The 20000-nt window shown below is 48.0% G+C and overlaps 1 protein-coding gene across 1 annotated transcript; it reads right to left on the bottom strand.

Annotated features, from left to right (window-relative positions):
• Positions 1-3250: 3250 nt before the first annotated feature.
• On the bottom strand, positions 3251-18737 carry LOC306820593 (adhesion G protein-coupled receptor E5-like). Its single transcript, XM_079338472.1, has 17 exons — positions 18460-18737; positions 14419-14493; positions 13325-13474; positions 11415-11531; positions 10841-10984; positions 10184-10233; positions 9991-10101; positions 9248-9401; positions 9054-9173; positions 8784-8980; positions 8540-8707; positions 8175-8369; positions 5810-6027; positions 5577-5735; positions 4664-4832; positions 4481-4582; positions 3251-3950 (listed from the first exon to the last, which is right to left on the bottom strand). Exons 1-17 carry the CDS (start codon positions 18488-18490, stop codon positions 3909-3911), a joined length of 2202 nt encoding a protein of 733 aa, XP_079194598.1. The 5' UTR covers positions 18491-18737; the 3' UTR covers positions 3251-3908.
• Between the last annotated feature and the right edge of the window lie 1263 nt (positions 18738-20000).

The following is a 20000-nucleotide window of genomic DNA, read 5'->3' as shown; positions in this document are numbered from 1 at the left end:
AACAGACGTTGGTTCTTGTAACGTTCTCCTGGCGCTGCCTCTTTTGTTGATGTGACATTCGTGATGGCAGACGAGACCAAACCAGAGACCCGGTCCTTCAGGTTAGTGGGGTGATTTTGAAAATGAAATGTTTCCCCCCCTCCCCCTGCATCCTGTAACAAGCCCTCCCCCTCCCCCTGCATCCTGTAACAAGCCCTCCCCCTCCAAAGGTTCCGAGATGAAGCCAGGTCAGCGCGAACTATCGCTGCAGACCGGTCCTTCAATGACAACATAAGTCTGATGGTGATTCCTGCAGAGGAAATGTTCACGTCAAGGACAGTTATTGAGTTTCTGTATTTGAATGTGGACAAAGAGGAATGGGCTTGTTTGGATCTTTGTTTTAGACTGAGGAGATTTTCTACTCTGTTTCCCAAAACACCTGATTCTGTAACAGTTAGTCAGAACTGTTCATCATGGAAGTCTTTGAAGCAACAGGCTCAGAGCGAGTCCTTACAACTTCTTCTTTTCTGCTTCTCACAACAATTACACAATAAATTTATAACATTGTAGCTGTCAGTGTGACTCATCAAACCAGAGACGCTCAAATACCATCATCCGTCTGCAGGATTAAAACTACAGTAATCACATGACAGCAGATATTTGAAAAGACAAACAGCTTTATTAAAATAAACATGGTGCTTATAAAAAGAAAACAGTACAGTACCATCATCAACACATCGGAATGAAAACAGTAGAAAAATAAGTTCATAGTTGACCTGCAGCTCTGAAATATGTTATAAACTAAGAGGCTGCACAGAGCAGCTCTCTAACATTCACACTGAGCTGCTCTCTAACATTCACACAGAGCTGCTCTCTAACATTCACACAGCTCTCTAACATTCACACAGAGCTGCTCTCTAACATTCACACAGCTCTCTAACATTCACACAGAGCTGCTCTCTAACATTCACACAGAGCTGCTCTCTAACATTCACACAGAGCTCTCTAACATTCACACAGAGCTGCTCTCTAACATTCACACAGCTCTCTAACATTCACACAGAGCTCTCTAACATTCACACAGAGCTCTCTAACATTCACACTGAGCTGCTCTCTAACATTCACACAGAGCTCTCTAACATTCACACAGAGCTCTCTAACATTCACACTGAGCTGCTCTCTAACATTCACACAGCTCTCTAACATTCACACAGAGCTCTCTAACATTCACACAGCTCTCTAACATTCACACAGAGCTGCTCTCTAACATTCACACAGCTCTCTAACATTCACACAGAGCTCTCTAACATTCACACAGCTCTCTAACATTCACACAGAGCTCTCTAACATTCACACAGCTCTCTAACATTCACACAGAGCTCTCTAACATTCACACAGAGCTCTCTAACATTCACACAGCTCTCTAACATTCACACAGCTCTCTAACATTCACACAGAGCTCTCTAACATTCACACAGAGCTGCTCTGTAACATTCACACAGCTCTCTAACATTCACACAGCTCTCTAACATTCACACAGAGCTCTCTAACATTCACACAGAGCTGCTCTGTAACATTCACACTGAGCTGCTCTGTAACATTCACACAGAGCTGCTCTGTAACATTCACACAGAGCTGCTCTCTAACATTCACACAGAGCTGCTCTCTAACATTCACACAGAGCTGCTCTCTAACATTCACACAGCTCTCTAACATTCACACAGAGCTCTCTAACATTCACACAGAGCTGCTCTGTAACATTCACACTGAGCTGCTCTGTAACATTCACACAGAGCTGCTCTGTAACATTCACACAGAGCTGCTCTCTAACATTCACACAGAGCTGCTCTCTAACATTCACACAGAGCTCTCTAACATTCACACAGAGCTCTCTAACATTCACACAGAGCTGCTCTCTAACATTCACACAGAGCTCTCTAACATTCACACAGAGCTCTCTAACATTCACACAGAGCTGCTCTCTAACATTCACACAGAGCTCTCTAACATTCACACAGAGCTGCTCTCAGCTCTTTGTTGTGACAACAACAACAACAGCTGATTCAACAAATAGTTAATCATTTGAACATTACAAGATAAACCTTAAATCCTTTAATTCTGTCCAAAATAAATAAAATACATCCAGGGAAGTGTTCACCTTCTTTAAGAGGATCCTGTGTGACAATGTGTTGGTTTCTCATTTTAACAAACTAAAAGTGCAAATTACCATAAAACGCTTTTTAATGGCGAAGGCTTTTTTTAATCTCCTATGGTGTATTTTTTAACTGCAAGCTAACCATTGCTAAAGACATCAGGGCCTCTGCCGGAGAGCTTTCTCACTCCTGCAATAAGAGCAGGCCTGTGAAGGGACTGGGCCCAGCATTGTGTTCAGTAGAAGTTTGAAACACTCGGTGTGTGTCCAGGCTTAAAGCGACTCCATCAACAGAGTTTGATTGAAGGAAGCTGCATGTTTATCTGTGCTTGTTTGTTGGGTGGGATCTGTTTTCTTTCTGATGTGATCAAACATGCAGCTCAGATATCAGATTGAAAAGAACACGTGATTTGTATTTTGTTTAAACAGAAGAAATGACATGATAGGGCGGCTACATCATGACAGTGAAAGACAGAAAGCACATGACACTAGAGGACGGTAACAACATGTAACATGAGGAACATTAAAGTCGTCATCTCTTTGAATGATAGCAGAAAACATCCACTGTTGTCTTTAATACAGCACAGACTGCTCCCACATTATGCACACGTTAAAGTCTGTAAGAAAAATAAATAATCTATACGAGGATCCCTGTGGATCTCTGACAGCTTATATGACGACTGTGATTCATTTATCAGACGCTTTTTTCCCCAAAGAGACACCAGAGGGTCAGAACGACACCAACGATGGGAGAGAGACAATGACAGGAAGTGACCAGAGACAGAGGACAGGTGCTGACAGGAAGTGACCAGAGACAGAGGACAGGTGCTGACAGGAAGTGACCAGAGACAGAGGACAGGTGCTGACAGGAAGTGACCAGAGACAGAGCACAGGTGCTGACAGGAAGTGACCAGAGACAGAGGACAGGTGCTGACAGGAAGTGACCAGAGACAGAGCACAGGTGCTGACAGGAAGTGACCAGAGACAGAGCACAGGTGCTGACAGGAAGTGACCAGAGACAGAGCACAGGTGCTTACAGGAAGTGACCAGAGACAGAGCACAGGTGCTTACAGGAAGTGACCAGAGACAGAGCACAGGTGCTTACAGGAAGTGACCAGAGACAGAGGACAGGTGCTGACAGGAAGTGACCAGAGACAGAGCACAGGTGCTGACAGGAAGTGACCAGAGACAGAGCACAGGTGCTGACAGGAAGTGACCAGAGACAGAGGACAGGTGCTGACAGGAAGTGACCAGAGACAGAGCACAGGTGCTGACAGGAAGTGACCAGAGACAGAGCACAGGTGCTTACAGGAAGTGACCAGAGACAGAGCACAGGTGCTTACAGGAAGTGACCAAACTGCGTTAAATCTGATTGGACAGAGATATGATTTGAATAAAACAAGAACTAACATGAAATATTTCCGTTGACGAGGTGCTATGAGACGTTTCTTGTCAGATATTTGACTTGAAATGTTTTCACCCTTCGGGATTACGTACAGCTCAGTCCTGTTCAATCAGACATGATGCACAAAAAGTCTAAACTCTATCAGTGAGAAACACAGTAAAGAACTCTGTTTCCCATCATGCAGTTCAATCGTAGACAACTTTAGAGAATTTATCTTCATGGTTTTTGAGTGGTCAAACTTTTCTTACTTGAATTTGTAGCTTCAAAGCAACAACATAAAACTGATTTATTTTCTCTCTGAAGGGACGTGAACTCAAAGATGGAGGCTGAGACCAGGAAGGTTAAAGGGGGTCTTTGTTGGAGAGCAGAGTTTCAGATTTGGGACTCTCCTGTGTGCTGCCCACTGCCAGAAGCCTGCAAGAACAAGAGCAGAGACATTAGACAGAGAGCTGTGAGGGGCAGTTTGCACGGCTCTTCTGGCTTCATCATAGAAACACCGACCTGAAGGACGACTCCATAAATCATGATTACACACCGTGCACAGACTTCACCTCTAAAGAGTCTCTAACAGCTGCTCGTAACCCAAACAGGAGAGAGCCAATCACAAGAGAGGAGGCGGGACATAATGTTCCACAAAGCTTTTTAAATCAGAGTAATCGCTGCTGAGTTCAGGATGAGACATCAGACATTTGGAGATGAAAATACGCAGAACAAGGTTTCGTTTAAGAGGAGCGCGGACTTCACTCCATCAGAACTTTCTGTATGTTTCATGAGTATCGTTGTGTATTTTATAATGACTGCTGTTTAACAGGTCTGCATGCTCTCTCTCTCTCTCATGCATGGTGTTTCCCTCCCGTGTACACTGAGAGCTAAAGGAAAAGTCCGAATGGGACAAACATCATTAATCACGATGAAAGCTGAGAGCCAGGTGACTTCCTGCTCACCTGTGACTGACTGCTGGAGGGATTTGTACTGGTGAAGTCTGAGTATCTCTTCTTCTGTGGTGTGCAGATACAGGACAGGAAATGAGCGTACTCCTCTCTCACCTGCAGAGGGCAGCAAACATCAAGAAGAATGACTTTGTTGTTCAATCCACTGAGACGACCAAACACCTGTTTCTGTCTCACCTGTTTAGACATCAAACAATGCATGATGAAGACCAGCGCCCCCTGCAGGCTGTTCAGGATTGTGAAGATATAAGCCACTACTATGGGGCCCTCTTCAAACAGGAAGGCCCCCAACACCCACATCAGACCCAGTATGCACATCTGGGCGATCGCAGTCACTGTGAACGCTCTGCAGAGAGAAAGGATCGGGGGGACGAGAAGGATGGGGGGGACATGGGGGAGGATGGGGGAGGACATGGGGGAGGATGAGAAGGATAGGGGAGGACGAGGGGGAGGACGAGAAGGATAGGGGAGGACATGGGGGAGGACATGGGGGAGGACGAGAAGGATGGGGGAGGACATGGGGGAGGACGAGAAGGATGGGGGAGGACGAGGGGGAGGACGAGAAGGATGGGGGAGGACATGGGGGAGGACGAGAAGGATGGGGGAGGACATGGGGGAGGACGAGAAGGATAGGGGAGGACATGGGGGAGGACATGGGGAGGATGGGGGAGGACGAGAAGGATGGGGGAGGACGAGGGGGAGGACGAGAAGGATGGGGGAGGACATGGGGGAGGACGAGAAGGATGGGGGAGGACATGGGGGAGGACGAGAAGGATGGGGGAGGACATGGGGGAGGACGAGAAGGATGGGGGAGGACATGGGGGAGGACATTTGTTTGTTTTCATCCAGCTCAGATTTCATGTTTACACTTTAATGTTCGGACTGCAGGGACAAAAGTTGGGCATCCTGAGAAACCGGCAGGGCGACTATGAAAACATTCTGCACATTCCTCTCTCGTTCTTTCCCTGCACGCTTTTCTGCGAGCGGCGTCTCCTTAACATGTGTTCCAGCTCTGTTTGTTTAAAGGTCAGGGTCACATGACCTTGATTATTATTACAGCGTGTAGACGACCATCAGCACATGCACTGACCTGACTTTGTGCAGCTTGGAGAGGTCTGGGTTGAGGCTGGAGAACTTCTGAGCGAGCTTCCAGACGGTGATGATGAAGAAGAAAATGTTGAGGATGATGATGAAGCAGACGGGGCCGAAGAAGCTCCAGATGAGGCCGTCGTTCAGCGACAGCCAGCAGCTGTTAGGAGAAACACCCGGTCAGCATCACGTCACAGCAGCTCGGAGAAATCCACTGATGGAAGAAACACTCACTGCTGCTCAGTGCCGTATCCCCGAGGACGAATCATGGCCGACAGGATGAGGATCACAAGAGGGGCCCCGTAACCAGCCGTGAATAAGTAGAGGGGCCGGATGGTGGCGTTGAACACCAGGACCACCATGCGGTACAGCTGCACCCCCTCCAACAGCATCCAGGCAAACGCTCCCAGGAAGAAGAAATGAAGCATGGCTGCAACGAACCTGCAGCCAGCCTGCAGATTAAATGACCACAAGAAGACAGAGCGAGGTCAGGGCGAGGACAGGGCGAGGACAGGGCGAGGACAGGACGAGGACAGAATGAGGACAGGGCGAGGTCAGGACGAGAGAAGGGCGAGGACAGGGCGAGGTCAGAGCGAGGACAGGGCGAGGACAAGGCGAGGTCAGAGCGAGGACAGGGCGAGGTCAGAGCAAGGACAGGGCGAGGACAAGGCGAGGTCAGAGCGAGGACAGGACGAGGACAGGGCGAGGTCAGGGCGAGGTCAGAGCGAGGACAGGACGAGGACAGGGCGAGGTCAGAGCGAGGACAGGGCGAGGACAGGGTGAGGACAGGGCGAGGTCAGAGCGAGGACAGGGCGAGGTCAGGGCGAGGACAGGGCAAGGTCAGAGCAAGGACAAGGCGAGGTCAGAGCGAGGACAGGGCGAGGACAAGGCGAGGTCAGAGCGAGGACAGGGCGAGGTCAGGGCGAGGACAGGGCAAGGTCAGAGCAAGGACAAGGCGAGGTCAGAGCGAGGACAGGGCGAGGACAAGGCGAGGTCAGAGCGAGGACAGGGCGAGGTCAGGGCGAGGACAGGGCAAGGTCAGAGCAAGGACAAGGCGAGGTCAGAGCGAGGACAGGGCGAGGACAAGGCGAGGTCAGAGCGAGGAAAGGGCGAGGACAAGGCGAGGTCAGAGCGAGGTCAGGGCGAGGTCAGAGCGAGGACAGGACGAGGTCAGAGCGAGGACAGGACGAGGACAGGGCGAGGACAAGGCGAGGTCAGAGCGAGGACAGGGCGAGGACAGGGCGAGGACAAGGCGAGGTCAGAGCGAGGACAGAGCGAGGACAGGGTGAGGTCAGAGCGAGGACAGGGCGAGGACAGGGTGAGGTCAGGGCGAGGACAGGGCGAGGACAGGGTGAGGTCAGAGCGAGGACAGGGTGAGGACAAGGTGAGGTCAGAGCGAGGACAGGGCGAGGACAGGGTGAGGTCAGGGCGAGGACAGGGCGAGGACAGGGTGAGGTCAGAGCGAGGACAGGGCGAGGACAAGGCGAGGTCAGAGCGAGGACAGGGCGAGGTCAGAGCGAGGACGAGGACAGGGCGAGGTCAGGGCGAGGACAGGGCGAGGACAGGGTGAGGTCAGAGCGAGGACAGGGCGAGGACAAGGTGAGTTCAGAGCGAGGACAGGGTGAGGTCAGGGCGAGGACAAGGTGAGGTCAGAGCGAGGACATGGCGAGGACAAGGCGAGGTCAGGGCGAGGACAGGGCGAGGACAAGGTGAGGTCAGAGCGAGGTCAGAGCGAGGACAGGGCGAGGACAGGGTGAGGTCAGGGCGAGGACAGGGCGAGGACAGGGTGAGGTCAGAGCGAGGACAGGGCGAGGTCAGAGCGAGGACAGGGTGAGGTCAGGGCGAGGACAGGGTGAGGTCAGAGCGAGGACAGGGCGAGGTCAGAGCGAGGACAGGGTGAGGTCAGAGCGAGGACAGGGCGAGGACAAGGCGAGGTCAGAGCGAGGACAGGGCGAGGTCAGAGCGAGGACAGGACGAGGACTGGACGAGGACAGGGCGAGGACAGAGCGAGGACAGGACGAGGACAGGACGAGGACAGGGCGAGGAGAAGGCGTGAGAGAAGACGCATCTTCAGAAACAACAGGGTTTCTAAATGTTACTATCCTGAAGGCTGAGCCTCAGGTTTATGGCGAGGAGGAGGGCGGGGCCATCTTCCCACTCTTCTCTCCCTCTCATTGGTTAATTCAGTGAATTTGTTTACATACATGAAGCTTTGTGACGACTGAAATGAAGCGACATGAACGTCTCTGGTTCAGACCCGGTACAGCAGCTGTGCTTCATTCTCAGCCTCGAGGTCCAAACAAACAAACTGTGAGGTCATACTGTGCTCCTCCCCCTCCTTCTGTGAGAGTCTGACACACGTGTATTTGGCGTGTACGTGACCTCACAACAACCAGCGAGCTCATCGCCTGGAGCGAGGCAGGAAGTGCTACAGAATCTGGTGATTAACGATGCTCTCCTGTGTGGCGTGTAAACATCCGTGTAAATAACGATGCAATGAAAGTAAACACTGCAGTGAGGTCAGCCTCTGTGCACACACACACACACACACACACACACACACACACACACACACACACACACACACACACACACACACCTCAGGTTGGGTTCGTGAGATGCCAGCCAGAAAGACGAGGTCAGCCATGAAGAGGCAGACGCACAGGTGCAGGTGGATGGTGGTTCTGGTTCCTTGGATGGAGCGGCAGAACTTGAAGGTGAGGATGCAGAGGAGGAGACACAGCAGGGAGAAGCTCAGGCCCAGCTTGGTGACCAGGACGAGCCCAAAGGTGTGCTGTGACCACGACACGCATCAGGTGACATGTGAAGGACAGAGGAAGACACACTGAGGGAAAACCATCTGCAATGCATTGTGGGGCATTGGAGTGTGTCATGTGATCTTCAGTCTAACATCCATTCAGGCCGGAGGAGGCCGGAGGGCGCCGCTTTACAGCAGGTTCTTACCTTCATATCGTAGCGTGCCATGAGCACGGCGAAGCTGCTCAGATGTTCACACGAACACACCGTGTGTGTGCTATTCGACTGCTGCTGATAGCAACCCTGTGTGGACCAGGCTCCGCCCTCAGTCCAGAACGCACAGACGAAGGTCACGTCAGGAGACGTCTCCGTGTCCTGCACAAACAAACGTTATAATTAAAACCTTCACGGTCCTGAGAGGAAGGATCTGGAACCACGCGCAGGGAAATACCACATGTCTCAGGGTGATGTTGACGGGCCGGCTCAGGTTCTGGGGGGCCGGGTTGGACACCACAACTGACACCACTCTGGAGAAGATCTTAAAGGAGGGATGCACGCCGTCTTTTTGATATCCTGAGAGCTTCTCAAAGGAGCCGTTTATGGTCCTCTCAAGGTTCTTATAGCTCAACAAGGCCGCCATAGCGTAACCTGCGAGAGACGAGGAAGAGCGTGAGCCGTGAAGACGAGTTAGAGGGACACACAGAAGAAATGAGAGCTGTACCAGGGTATGATCCTGTCCCTGCTGCTGTCATCCAGTCAGTGTCGAGACGAGCGTTTTCATTGGTCAGTTGGACTGATCCTGTGGGCGGAGTCTTCCCTCTGTGCACGGCGACCTCCACCTCTATTTGAACAGATATTTCACTCTCGTTTTACACGTGAACTTCGGACAGACTGCAGACGGAGCGCTGGACTCACCGGTCATGCTGGTCTCAATCTTGGTGCGGTTTCGTTTGAGCTGTGGACCGATGACCCTGATGGAGTTCTCCACCGTGTCGAGCAGCCCGCTCACGTCCTCGCCGCTGTCCAGGTGTTCAGGAGACAAGATGGCGTCTGTCGCTGTGAAGAGTTTCTGTAAGAGTGTCAGAAACAGGAAGTAGGAAATGAAGACCGTGTGTGTGTGTGTGTGTGTGTGTGTGTATGTGTGTGTGTGTGTGTGTGTGTATGTGTGTGTGTGTGTGTGTGTGTGTGTGTGTGTGTGTGTGTGTGTATGTGTGTGTGTGTGTATGTGTGTGTGTGTGTGTGTGTGTGTGTGTGTGTGTGTGTATGTGTGTGTGTGTGTGTGTGTGTGTGTGCGTGTGTGTGTATGTGTGTGTGTGTGTGTGTGTGTGTGTGTGTGTGTGTGTGTGTGTGTGTGTGTGTGTGTGTGTATGTGTGTGTGTGTGTGTGTGTGTGTGTGTGTGTGTGTGTGTGTGTGTGTGTGTATGTGTGTGTGTGTGTGTGTGTGTGTGTGTGTGTGTGTGTGTGTGTGTGTGTATGTGTGTGTGTGTGTGTGTATGCGTGTGTGTGTGTGTGTGTGTGTGTGTGTGTGTGTGTGTGTATGTGTGTGTGTGTGTGTATGCGTGTGTGTGTGTGTGTGTGTGTGTGTGTGTGTGTGTGTGTGTGTGTGTGTATGTGTGTGTGTGTGTGTATGCGTGTGTGTGTGTGTGTGTTGCCTGGACCTCCAGCAGTGCCTCTCCATCAGCCGTCCCTCCACTCGCAGTAGTCGGGTTGGACAGAGACAAACAGCTGTTCCTCATCATGGACAAAATGTCTGCCAGGCCTGCGAGCGACTGAGAGACAGAGAAGAAGAGTTTAAAGGTCAAACACAGTGAAGCGTGCAGGGCCTCAGGGGGGGTCCACCTCAGAGCTTACCTGAGCGTGGGGGGGCGTACTGTCAGGACGGAAGGTGTCACAGTCCAGCTCTAAATGAGACAGAGACAGAGAGTTTGACCCTTCGACCTTGTGAATATCAAACACAGAACACAAACAGATGTGTGACGTGCAGTCTACACAGGAAGTAGATTCAAGTCAGACAGGAAACAGAACTGGTTCACAAAGCTCCAGATTCAGACAAACAGGGCGGCTTCATGCAGCAGCAGACTCTACCTGAGCAGCAGACTCTACCTGAGCAGCAGACTCTACCTGAGCAGCAGCAGACTCTACCTGAGCAGCAGACTCTACCTGAGCAGCAGCAGACTCTACCTGAGCAGCAGCAGACTCTACCTGAGCAGCAGACTCTACCTGAGCAGCAGCAGACTCTACCTGAGCAGCAGCAGACTCTACCTGAGCAGCAGACTCTACCTGAGCAGCAGCAGACTCTACCTGAGCAGCAGCAGACTCTACCTGAGCAGCAGCAGACTCTACCTGAGCAGCAGCAGACTCTACCTGAGCAGCAGCAGACTCTACCTGAGCAGCAGCAGACTCTACCTGAGCAGCAGCAGACTCTACCTGAGCAGCAGACTCTACCTGAGCAGCAGCAGACTCTACCTGAGCAGCAGCAGACTCTACCTGAGCAGCAGCAGACTCTACCTGAGCATGGCGTCCTCTCGTTGTTGTAGTTGGTGAATCCTCGGGGACAGCTGCAGCTGAAGCTCCCGTCGGTGTTCTTGCAGCTCCCGTCGGCTCCACAGATGACGTCTCCTCTCCTCTCAGCTTCAATGCACTCGTTGATATCTGAAGGGAAGATTTAACACGACGTACCAACAGTGTTCACTTCTCTCTCCATGTACCAGCGAGTGACGCGAAACGTTCGCTCGCCACTTTGACATATGAGCTGTTGCATGTCCCATGTGCGGAGGCTGAAGTCCTCCTAGCAGCGGGCATGGGTTCAAATCCAAGCTGGGTACAAAGAAGAGGCGCGGAGCAGCCGATTGTTCTGAGTTTGTGATCAGAGTTTAGAATTCTAATCATTAAATCACGAGCTCCAGACAGGCAGCTTCCCATTGGAGGAAGCTGTGAGCTTCCCATTGGTCCAGAGCAGCTGCTGCTAGCATGCATTGTGCTAGCCCAGGAGGAGCTAATGTAAGAAGCACAGACACACCTGCCTGAAGGACTGTGCAGGTGTGTGTAGACCTGTTAAAGAGTGTGTGTAGACCAGACTCACCAACGCAGCTTCCTGACCGGCTGTAACCAGGAAGGCAGGTGCACTCGAAGCCCCCGATGGTGTTCCTGCAGGATTCACCTGGACCACATCTGCTCGGAACCAGGCACTCGTTGATATCTGACAAAGAAACGAGACAAGATGACTACACACACACACACACACACACACACACACACACACACACACACACACACACACACACACACACACACACACACCTGTAACACACACACACACACCTGTAACACACACTCACACACACACACACACACCTGTAACACACACACACACACCTGTAACACACACACACACACACACACACACCTGTAACACACACACACACACACCTGTAACACACACTCTCACACACACACACACACCTGTTACACACACACCTGTAACACACACTCACACACCTGTAACACACACACACACCTGTAACACAGACACACACACACCTGTAACACACACACACACACACACACCTATAACACACACACACACACACACACCTGTAACACACACACACACTTGTAACACACACACACACACCTATAACACACACACACACACACCTATAACACACACACACACACACACGCCTGTAACACACACACACCTGTAACACACACACACACCTGTAACACACACACACACCTGTAACACACACACACACACACACCTATAACATACACACACACACACCTATAACACACACACACACACCTATAACACACACACACACACACACGCCTGTAACACACACACACACACACACCTATAACACACACACACACACACACGCCTGTAACACACACACGCCTGTAACACACACACACCTGTAACACACACACACACCTGTAACACACACACACCTGTAACACACACACACACCTGTAACACACACACACCTGTAACACACACACACACCTGTAACACACACACACACACACACACACCTGTAACACACACACACACACCTGTAACACACACACACACACACACACACACACCTGTAACACACACACACACACACACACCTGTAACACACACACACACACACCTGTAACACACACACACACACACACACCTGTAACACACACACACCTGTAACACACACACACACACCTGTAACACACACACACACACACCTGTAACACACACACACACACACACACACACACACCTGTAACACACACACACACCTGTAACACACACACACACACACACACACCTGTAACACACACACACACACACACACACACACACACACCTGTAACACACACACACACACACACACACACACACACACCTGTAACACACACACACCTGTAACACACACACACACACACACACCTGTAACACACACACACCTGTAACACACACACACACACACACACCTGTAACACACACACACCTTTTACACACACACACACACACACACACACACACACCTGTAACACACACACACACCTGTTACACACACACACACACACACACCTGTAACACACACACACATTTTACACACACACACACACACACACACACCTGTTACACACACACACACACACACACACACACACACCTGTAACACACACACACACACACACACACCTGTTACACACACACACACACACCTGTAACACACACACACACACACACCTGTTACACACACACACACACACACACACACCTGTTACACACACACACACACACCTGTTACACACACACACCTGTTACACACACACACACACACACCTGTTACACACACACACACCTGTAACACACACACACACACACACCTGTTACACACACACACACACACACACACACACACCTGTTACACACACACACACACACACACACACACCTGTTACACACACACACACCTGTAACACACACACACTGACCTTGGCACTGGCCGCTCAGGCCCGTGAAGTTGGCGCCCCCTCTGGCGTTCTGGTATCCGTCCACACACTGACAGTAGAAGCTTCCCTGAGTGTTGAAGCACTTTGTGTTTCTCCCACAGAGCTCTGTGATTTCTCTGCACTCGTCCTCATCTGCAGGTCAAAGGTCAAACTATCAGTGTCTGACGCCTATGTCATCTAACTAAATAATTTAATATAATATGGTAATATAAATATAATATATATAACATAATAATAAATATATAATATTAATATAATATATATAACATAATAATAAATATATAATATTAATATAATATATATAACATAATAATAAATATATAATATTAATATAATATATATAACATAATAATAAATATATAATATTAATATAATATATAACATAATAATAAATATATAATATTAATATAATATATATAACATAATAATTTAATATAATATAATAATAAATATATAATATAAATATAATATATATAATATAATAATTAATTTTAATATAATATAGTAATAAATATATAATATAAATATAATAATTTAAAAGAAGACCAGGTGGTCGGACCGTCACTCTGTGTTGTTTTTGAAAGTTCACGTTTTGTGTTTGTCATTTAACGACTTTTTAACATGACAAAATTAGAAACCTACAAATATTTCAAAATGAAACGATCAACTTATCAATGAAAGGGTTAAAAACAGAAACCCCTCGGCTCCCCGCAGCTCTTTGATAACCACCAATGTTTTGTTTTCTCTCGTCGGGGCATCGATGGCCCAGCGGTTATTTAGAGCTCTTGATGTGCGAAGGCAGTGGACGTGGGTTTGACTCTGACATGTCCTCTGTCTCTTCAGGTGTCACATCCAATAAAGGCCCAAAAATACCTTATTAAAAAACCTGCCGTGTCACAAAGAGCTGAACATTTAAACGACTGTAAATCTAATAAATCCATAAAGCGAACAGCGTGTTGTGAACTCCGTCATCTGTACTTTATCTTTCCCAGTCCGCTTCAGCGCTGTGCTGCCCTAAAAGGTGATGTGAGCGTCGCTCAGAAAGGTCACAGCTCAGGTCACTGCAGATCTCTTACCGACACAGTGACCGCCTTCAAAGATGAAACCCATCGGACAATCGGAGACACAGGTGTGCAGCAAACACAGCCAACCTGTGGAGAGAGAGAGAACACAGTCAGACACTTCCTGTTTCCTCAGCAGACGTGACCCTTCAGTGGGGTCACCCGTTGGTTTCTGATGGGAAGTTCTGAGGCCATGTCGATCACCGTGTTGGAAATGATGTCTCCACCTAACCTTTGCTCGATCTTGAAACAGGGAAAGAGGCGGGGCTTAAGCCTCCTGGCTACAAATGGATCTGTTCCACCCGTCAGTCACGCCAAGATTACGAAGTTGTTTGAAAAGGTGAAGCATGATCCAATCAGATGAGTTCAGGACGTTTTTTCTTACCGATGATGTGGAATAATGCAGCTGACGGACAACCTTAACTTGAATTAATCTGCTGTTTAAAGAACAAGAATGAATCCTCGACAAGCATTGGGTCCACATTGAGTTCTATATGCAGCTCTTCCCTCCAGGCCTGCTGTTCAGTGTGTGCAACAGTAAGATGTTTGGAGACTGGTAAAGACTTTATAAATGTCATGCTCTACTGGTAGATTTAAGAAATGTATTTAAATACAGATGATGCCTCCTAGTGTTCAACCCAAGGAAGTGCACGTCATTACAGATGGACAGAAACCTGATAGAAGGGAGGGGCTTGATCTGACTTTAACTGATGAAGAAAATGACTGTGAGAGTTCAAAAGTTCCTCATAATTCAACCCTCTCTTTAATCAACACTGACTTAATCAAAGAGAAAAACCCGTTAGCCTATTAGCAGCCTGTTAGCTTAGGTCTCTCTCATGTACTCGCCACACGTTCAGGGCGAGTACATCGGCGATCATTCCCAAAGGAACGTACAGACTTCCTGTTGACCTCCGTACACAGAGGCGTCATGGCGTTTGTGCCGCTCATCACACAGCAACATATTTAGTTTTGGACAGAGTGGATGGTAGCGTGCAGGTTTCATGCTGACTCAGGGTCAGAGTTAGCAGCTTGTCTGGTCTGAAGCTTTTCATTGACACGTCATACTGCAGTGTTTTCTAAAGGACTCTCACTGAGAGGAAGCATGCAGCCACAATCAGCGCACACCGACAGCTATGGTTAACCAACGTCATGGCAACACATAAACATCCACATCAACACAAACTTCTCCGACCGCTGCAGCAGCTGCTGCAGTTTTCAGTTTATCAATCACAGTCGCTTCCTCAGATTTCTGACCTAAAGCGTAAATATATTATCTAAAATGATTCAACCAGGAAAAACTCACTGAGGATAAGAAATCCATTTATAGCAAAGTCCTGACAAACAGGGGCAGAGACAGACTTGTGAAGGGGGGTCTGAACCGAAGTCCTTCCCTGATTCGCTGGCGGTGAATGTTCCAGAATATGACCTGCTGCGTTCACTCACCGGCCTCCCCCGGCTGTAAGATGACATTTTACGACGGGGCTGGAAGGAAAACATTAGCTTACTGTCAGGCGTGTTCACATGTTGACCTCCTGAAGACACTGGACTAACAAAGTGTGTGTAGTGAAGGTCTTCAGTCTGCGCACAGCTGCTGCTAACCTGAGCACTTTGTGAGTTCCTCTTTTAGAGTTTCCAAACGGACAGGAAACTATAGAAGATTATTGCATTCACATGACAGAACTAAAATCTGCTGTTTTTCTGATAGAACCAGATCATTATCTCCGAGTTATGTGATTGAGTTTCTCAGCTGCTCGTGAGGGGATCCAGTGTTGATCTCTTGAATCAGCACACTGCCACCTCAGAGGCTTCACATGTCTTATCAGCTGGTCTGGACTGTTCAATTTACCTGTGCAAACTAAACTAAAAACACCTCAAATAATAATAATCATACATTTTATTTATGGACACCTTACAAGCAAAGAGGTCACATCTACATCTACAACAAGTGTGAACGCCAACTCAGTGTCAGTGAACGTTTGACACTTGAAAAGGTCTAAACAGAGATTCTGTTGAGATCTTTGTTGTATTAAAGAAACAGAGAAGATGCAATACGTTTGTTTAGGATACAGTGCAGCTCAATGGTTAAAAAGGCACCAGGTTCCAGGCGTTATCTACAGCTGAGTAACATGTGTTCATGACTCACTCTCTGTAAACAGTAGTTCCTGTTTTCCGATGAGGAGGAAAGACATATTTAAAAATAAGTGCAGACACCTACCTATCCAATCATCTGTGAACAAAGCTAAATTAACCTTTCATTTTAGCTCATTCTTGATGCATGAACACATGTGAAAATGTGTTGCACATTTCCTCTTTTAGTAATTCTCTTCTTTCTTCATGTTTCCAAACAGAGCTACAGCTCCACTGACACGTGTCGGTCACATTCTCACTCTCCTGAGTTGCAGATTGAAAACAGTGAGTGTGAGCACAACATAAGAGTCCCTCTCCTGCGTTTCCCTCCCGTCGTTACAATGAGTCTTCTGCTGTTGTGTGACAGCTCCCACACTAACTCCACTTTAGGAAAAGCAGACAGAGAGTGTGTGAAGCATTGAGACTGAGTCTGACTTTATGACTTAATAACTGTGGACAGGAGAACAGGAAGCATGAAAACAGACAAAGACAGACTTTGTGCTCTCTGGCAGCTGACTTTCATTGAACAGAGAGCAAAGTGCTGAATGAGACATGTTGTCTCATTCACGTAAACAGTCTGGCCTCGTCGTCTGCTCTGTCTCATTTTTCTTTATACAGTATGCTTCTCTTTCTGTTGTTAAACACTGTGAGTATGTTCACTGTGTGTACGTTCACTGTGAGTACGTTCACTGTGAGTATGTTCACTGTGAGTATGTTCACTGTGAGTACGTTCACTGTGAGTATGTTCACTGTGTGTATGTTCACTGTGAGTACGTTCACTGTGAGTATGTTCACTGTGTGTATGTTCACTGTGAGTATGTTCACTGTGAGTATGTTCACTGTGAGTACGTTCACTGTGAGTATGTTCACTGTGTGTACGTTCACTGTGAGTATGTTCACTGTGTGTACGTTCACTGTGAGTATGTTCACTGTGAGTATGTTTACTGTGAGTATGTTCACTGTGAGTATGTTCACTGTGAGTATGTTCACTGTGAGTACGTTCACTGTGAGTATGTTCACTGTGAGTATGTTCACTGTGAGTATGTTCACTGTGAGTATGTTCACTGTGTGTATGTTCACTGTGAGTACGTTCACTGTGAGTATGTTCACTGTGAGTATGTTCACTGTGTGTATGTTCACTGTGAGTACGTTCACTGTGAGTACGTTCACTGTGAGTATGTTCACTGTGAGTATGTTCACTGTGTGTATGTTCACTGTGAGTATGTTCACTGTGAGTACGTTCACTGTGAGTACGTTCACTGTGAGTACGTTCACTGTGAGTACGTTCACTGTGAGTATGTTCACTGTGAGTATGTTCACTGTGAGTACGTTCACTGTGAGTACGTTCACTGTGAGTACGTTCACTGTGAGTATGTTCACTGTGAGTACGTTCACTGTGAGTATGTTCACTGTGAGTATGTTCACTGTGAGTATGTTCACTGTGAGTATGTTCACTGTGAGTACGTTCACTGTGAGTACGTTCACTGTGAGTATGTTCACTGTGAGTACGTTCACTGTGAGTATGTTCACTGTGAGTACGTTCACTGTGAGTATGTTCACTGTGAGTACGTTCACTGTGAGTATGTTCACTGTGAGTATGTTCACTGTGAGTATGTTCACTGTGAGTATGTTCACTGTGAGTATGTTCACTGTGAGTATGTTCACTGTGAGTATGTTTACTAACTGAAATCAAAAGTAAATCTTCTGAACAATGACACAATAAATAAACTTCCCCGTACATTTGCTTTTATTTTCTTTTTCTCATTCATCACACACACAAACACACAGACACACAAACACACAGACACACAAACACACAGACACACACAAACACACAGACACACAAACACACAGACACACAGACACACACACACACACACAGACACACACACACATTTTGCTGTTGTATTGATTCATTGATGGACTTACCAAGAATGAGCAGTTCCTTCTTTGACGCCATGATGTCAGAAACAAATAATCCGTGAATAGATTTTCAATCTGTGACTCAGCTGTAAACTCTGAAAGTACGTTCTATATCTGGTGATCCAATCCAGGCAGCAAAGGTTGTTTTTAAGTTTCTGACTTCCTGAAGTCCCACGTGGATTAAATGACACAGGAACAAATATACTTTGAGTCAGGAAAAATAACTGTGAACCTTCCCCAGCTTCTTCCTCCCTCCAATTCAGACTCGCAGTCTGAGCACGCCTCACTCGCCCACTTGAATCCCCACCCCTCTCTCCCTCCCTCTCTCTCTTCCCCTCTCTCTCACTTATCTGCGTGGCCTTGTCTCTCTCTCGTCACTCTTTCTTGCTTTGTTTCTTTCACTCTATATCTTTGCATGTGAGCACATTTCTCTCCCTGACACCGTATCACATTGCTCGCTCTAACCCCCCTCTCTATCCACGCCGTCTTTCACATTTCCCTGCTATGCTCCAGTGGGTTTCAGGAGCTATTCACAACCCTCTCATGACACAGAGAGAGAGACAGAAGAGAGGAGGGGGGAGCAGAGAGAGCGAAGGGGGGAGCAGAGAGAGAGGCCGATGAGAAACGCTCAATCTAAACAGCTGCTGTCGTACTGAACTTTTGCCAGAAAGTAATCTTAGATCCACTTTCTTTCTCCATCTCCTCCTACTTTGCTTCATTTCCCCACAAGTGTTCAGCCCTTAACCCAGATTCAGAGACAAACTGTCTGTGTTTTCTCAACCCCCCCCCCCCCCCCCCCCCCGACAGTTAAAGACAGACCGGAGGCAGGATCACCTCTGCAAGACCCCCGTAATCATCAGACTGCTTACATGAAAACATTCAAGCAAAATAACCCACACAGAAGTACTTAAGAAAAAGTCCATAATGACTCAACAAGCATGAACCAATCAGCACGCTTAATGAAGTGAGAATCTGTGAGGTCACTGTGGTTACAGTATCTGCTTACATTGGTTCCTTGGCTTCTGAATGTGTCAATAATGTACATGGTCACTTTATAAGTAACGTTAAAGTAAACACACACACCAACACACACACACACTTGCAGTTGAGCTTCTTTCCCTCAATCTGCTGTGCTTTTGAAACAGGTAGCAGTGGCGCCTCTGTGCAGAGCAGGACGGCGAGCGAAGAGTGAAAGCGTGTGTGAGATTTGGAGGACGTAGTCTGTGGTTGCAGGCGAGGAGAACGCTGTGACCACACGATGTACTGAGATGAGTTTGTATTTATCCTGCAGCAGCAGCAACACTGTGTTCTCATGTTAACCACGACTTCAGAGCAGCTCTGTGACGACGTGTTCTCACTGCTGAACATTAAAACAGAAACAAACACAGAGTCAACACACATGATTCAAACTTAGAAGTTGATATATACTATATGATGGCGTCTGCTCCTTACTGTATGTTCATCATGTAATTGCCTTCAAACCTGCTTTCTTCACAAGCAGCAACCTCCTGCAGTTCCTGGAGTGTCCACTAGAGGCTGGCTGCAGT

Source organism: Symphodus melops (genome assembly GCF_947650265.1).
Source record: "Symphodus melops genome assembly, chromosome: 2".
Taxonomy (NCBI): Eukaryota; Metazoa; Chordata; class Actinopteri; order Labriformes; family Labridae; genus Symphodus; species Symphodus melops.
The sequence above is the reverse complement of the archived record's forward strand: the minus strand, read 5'-3'. Positions and strand labels throughout refer to the sequence as shown.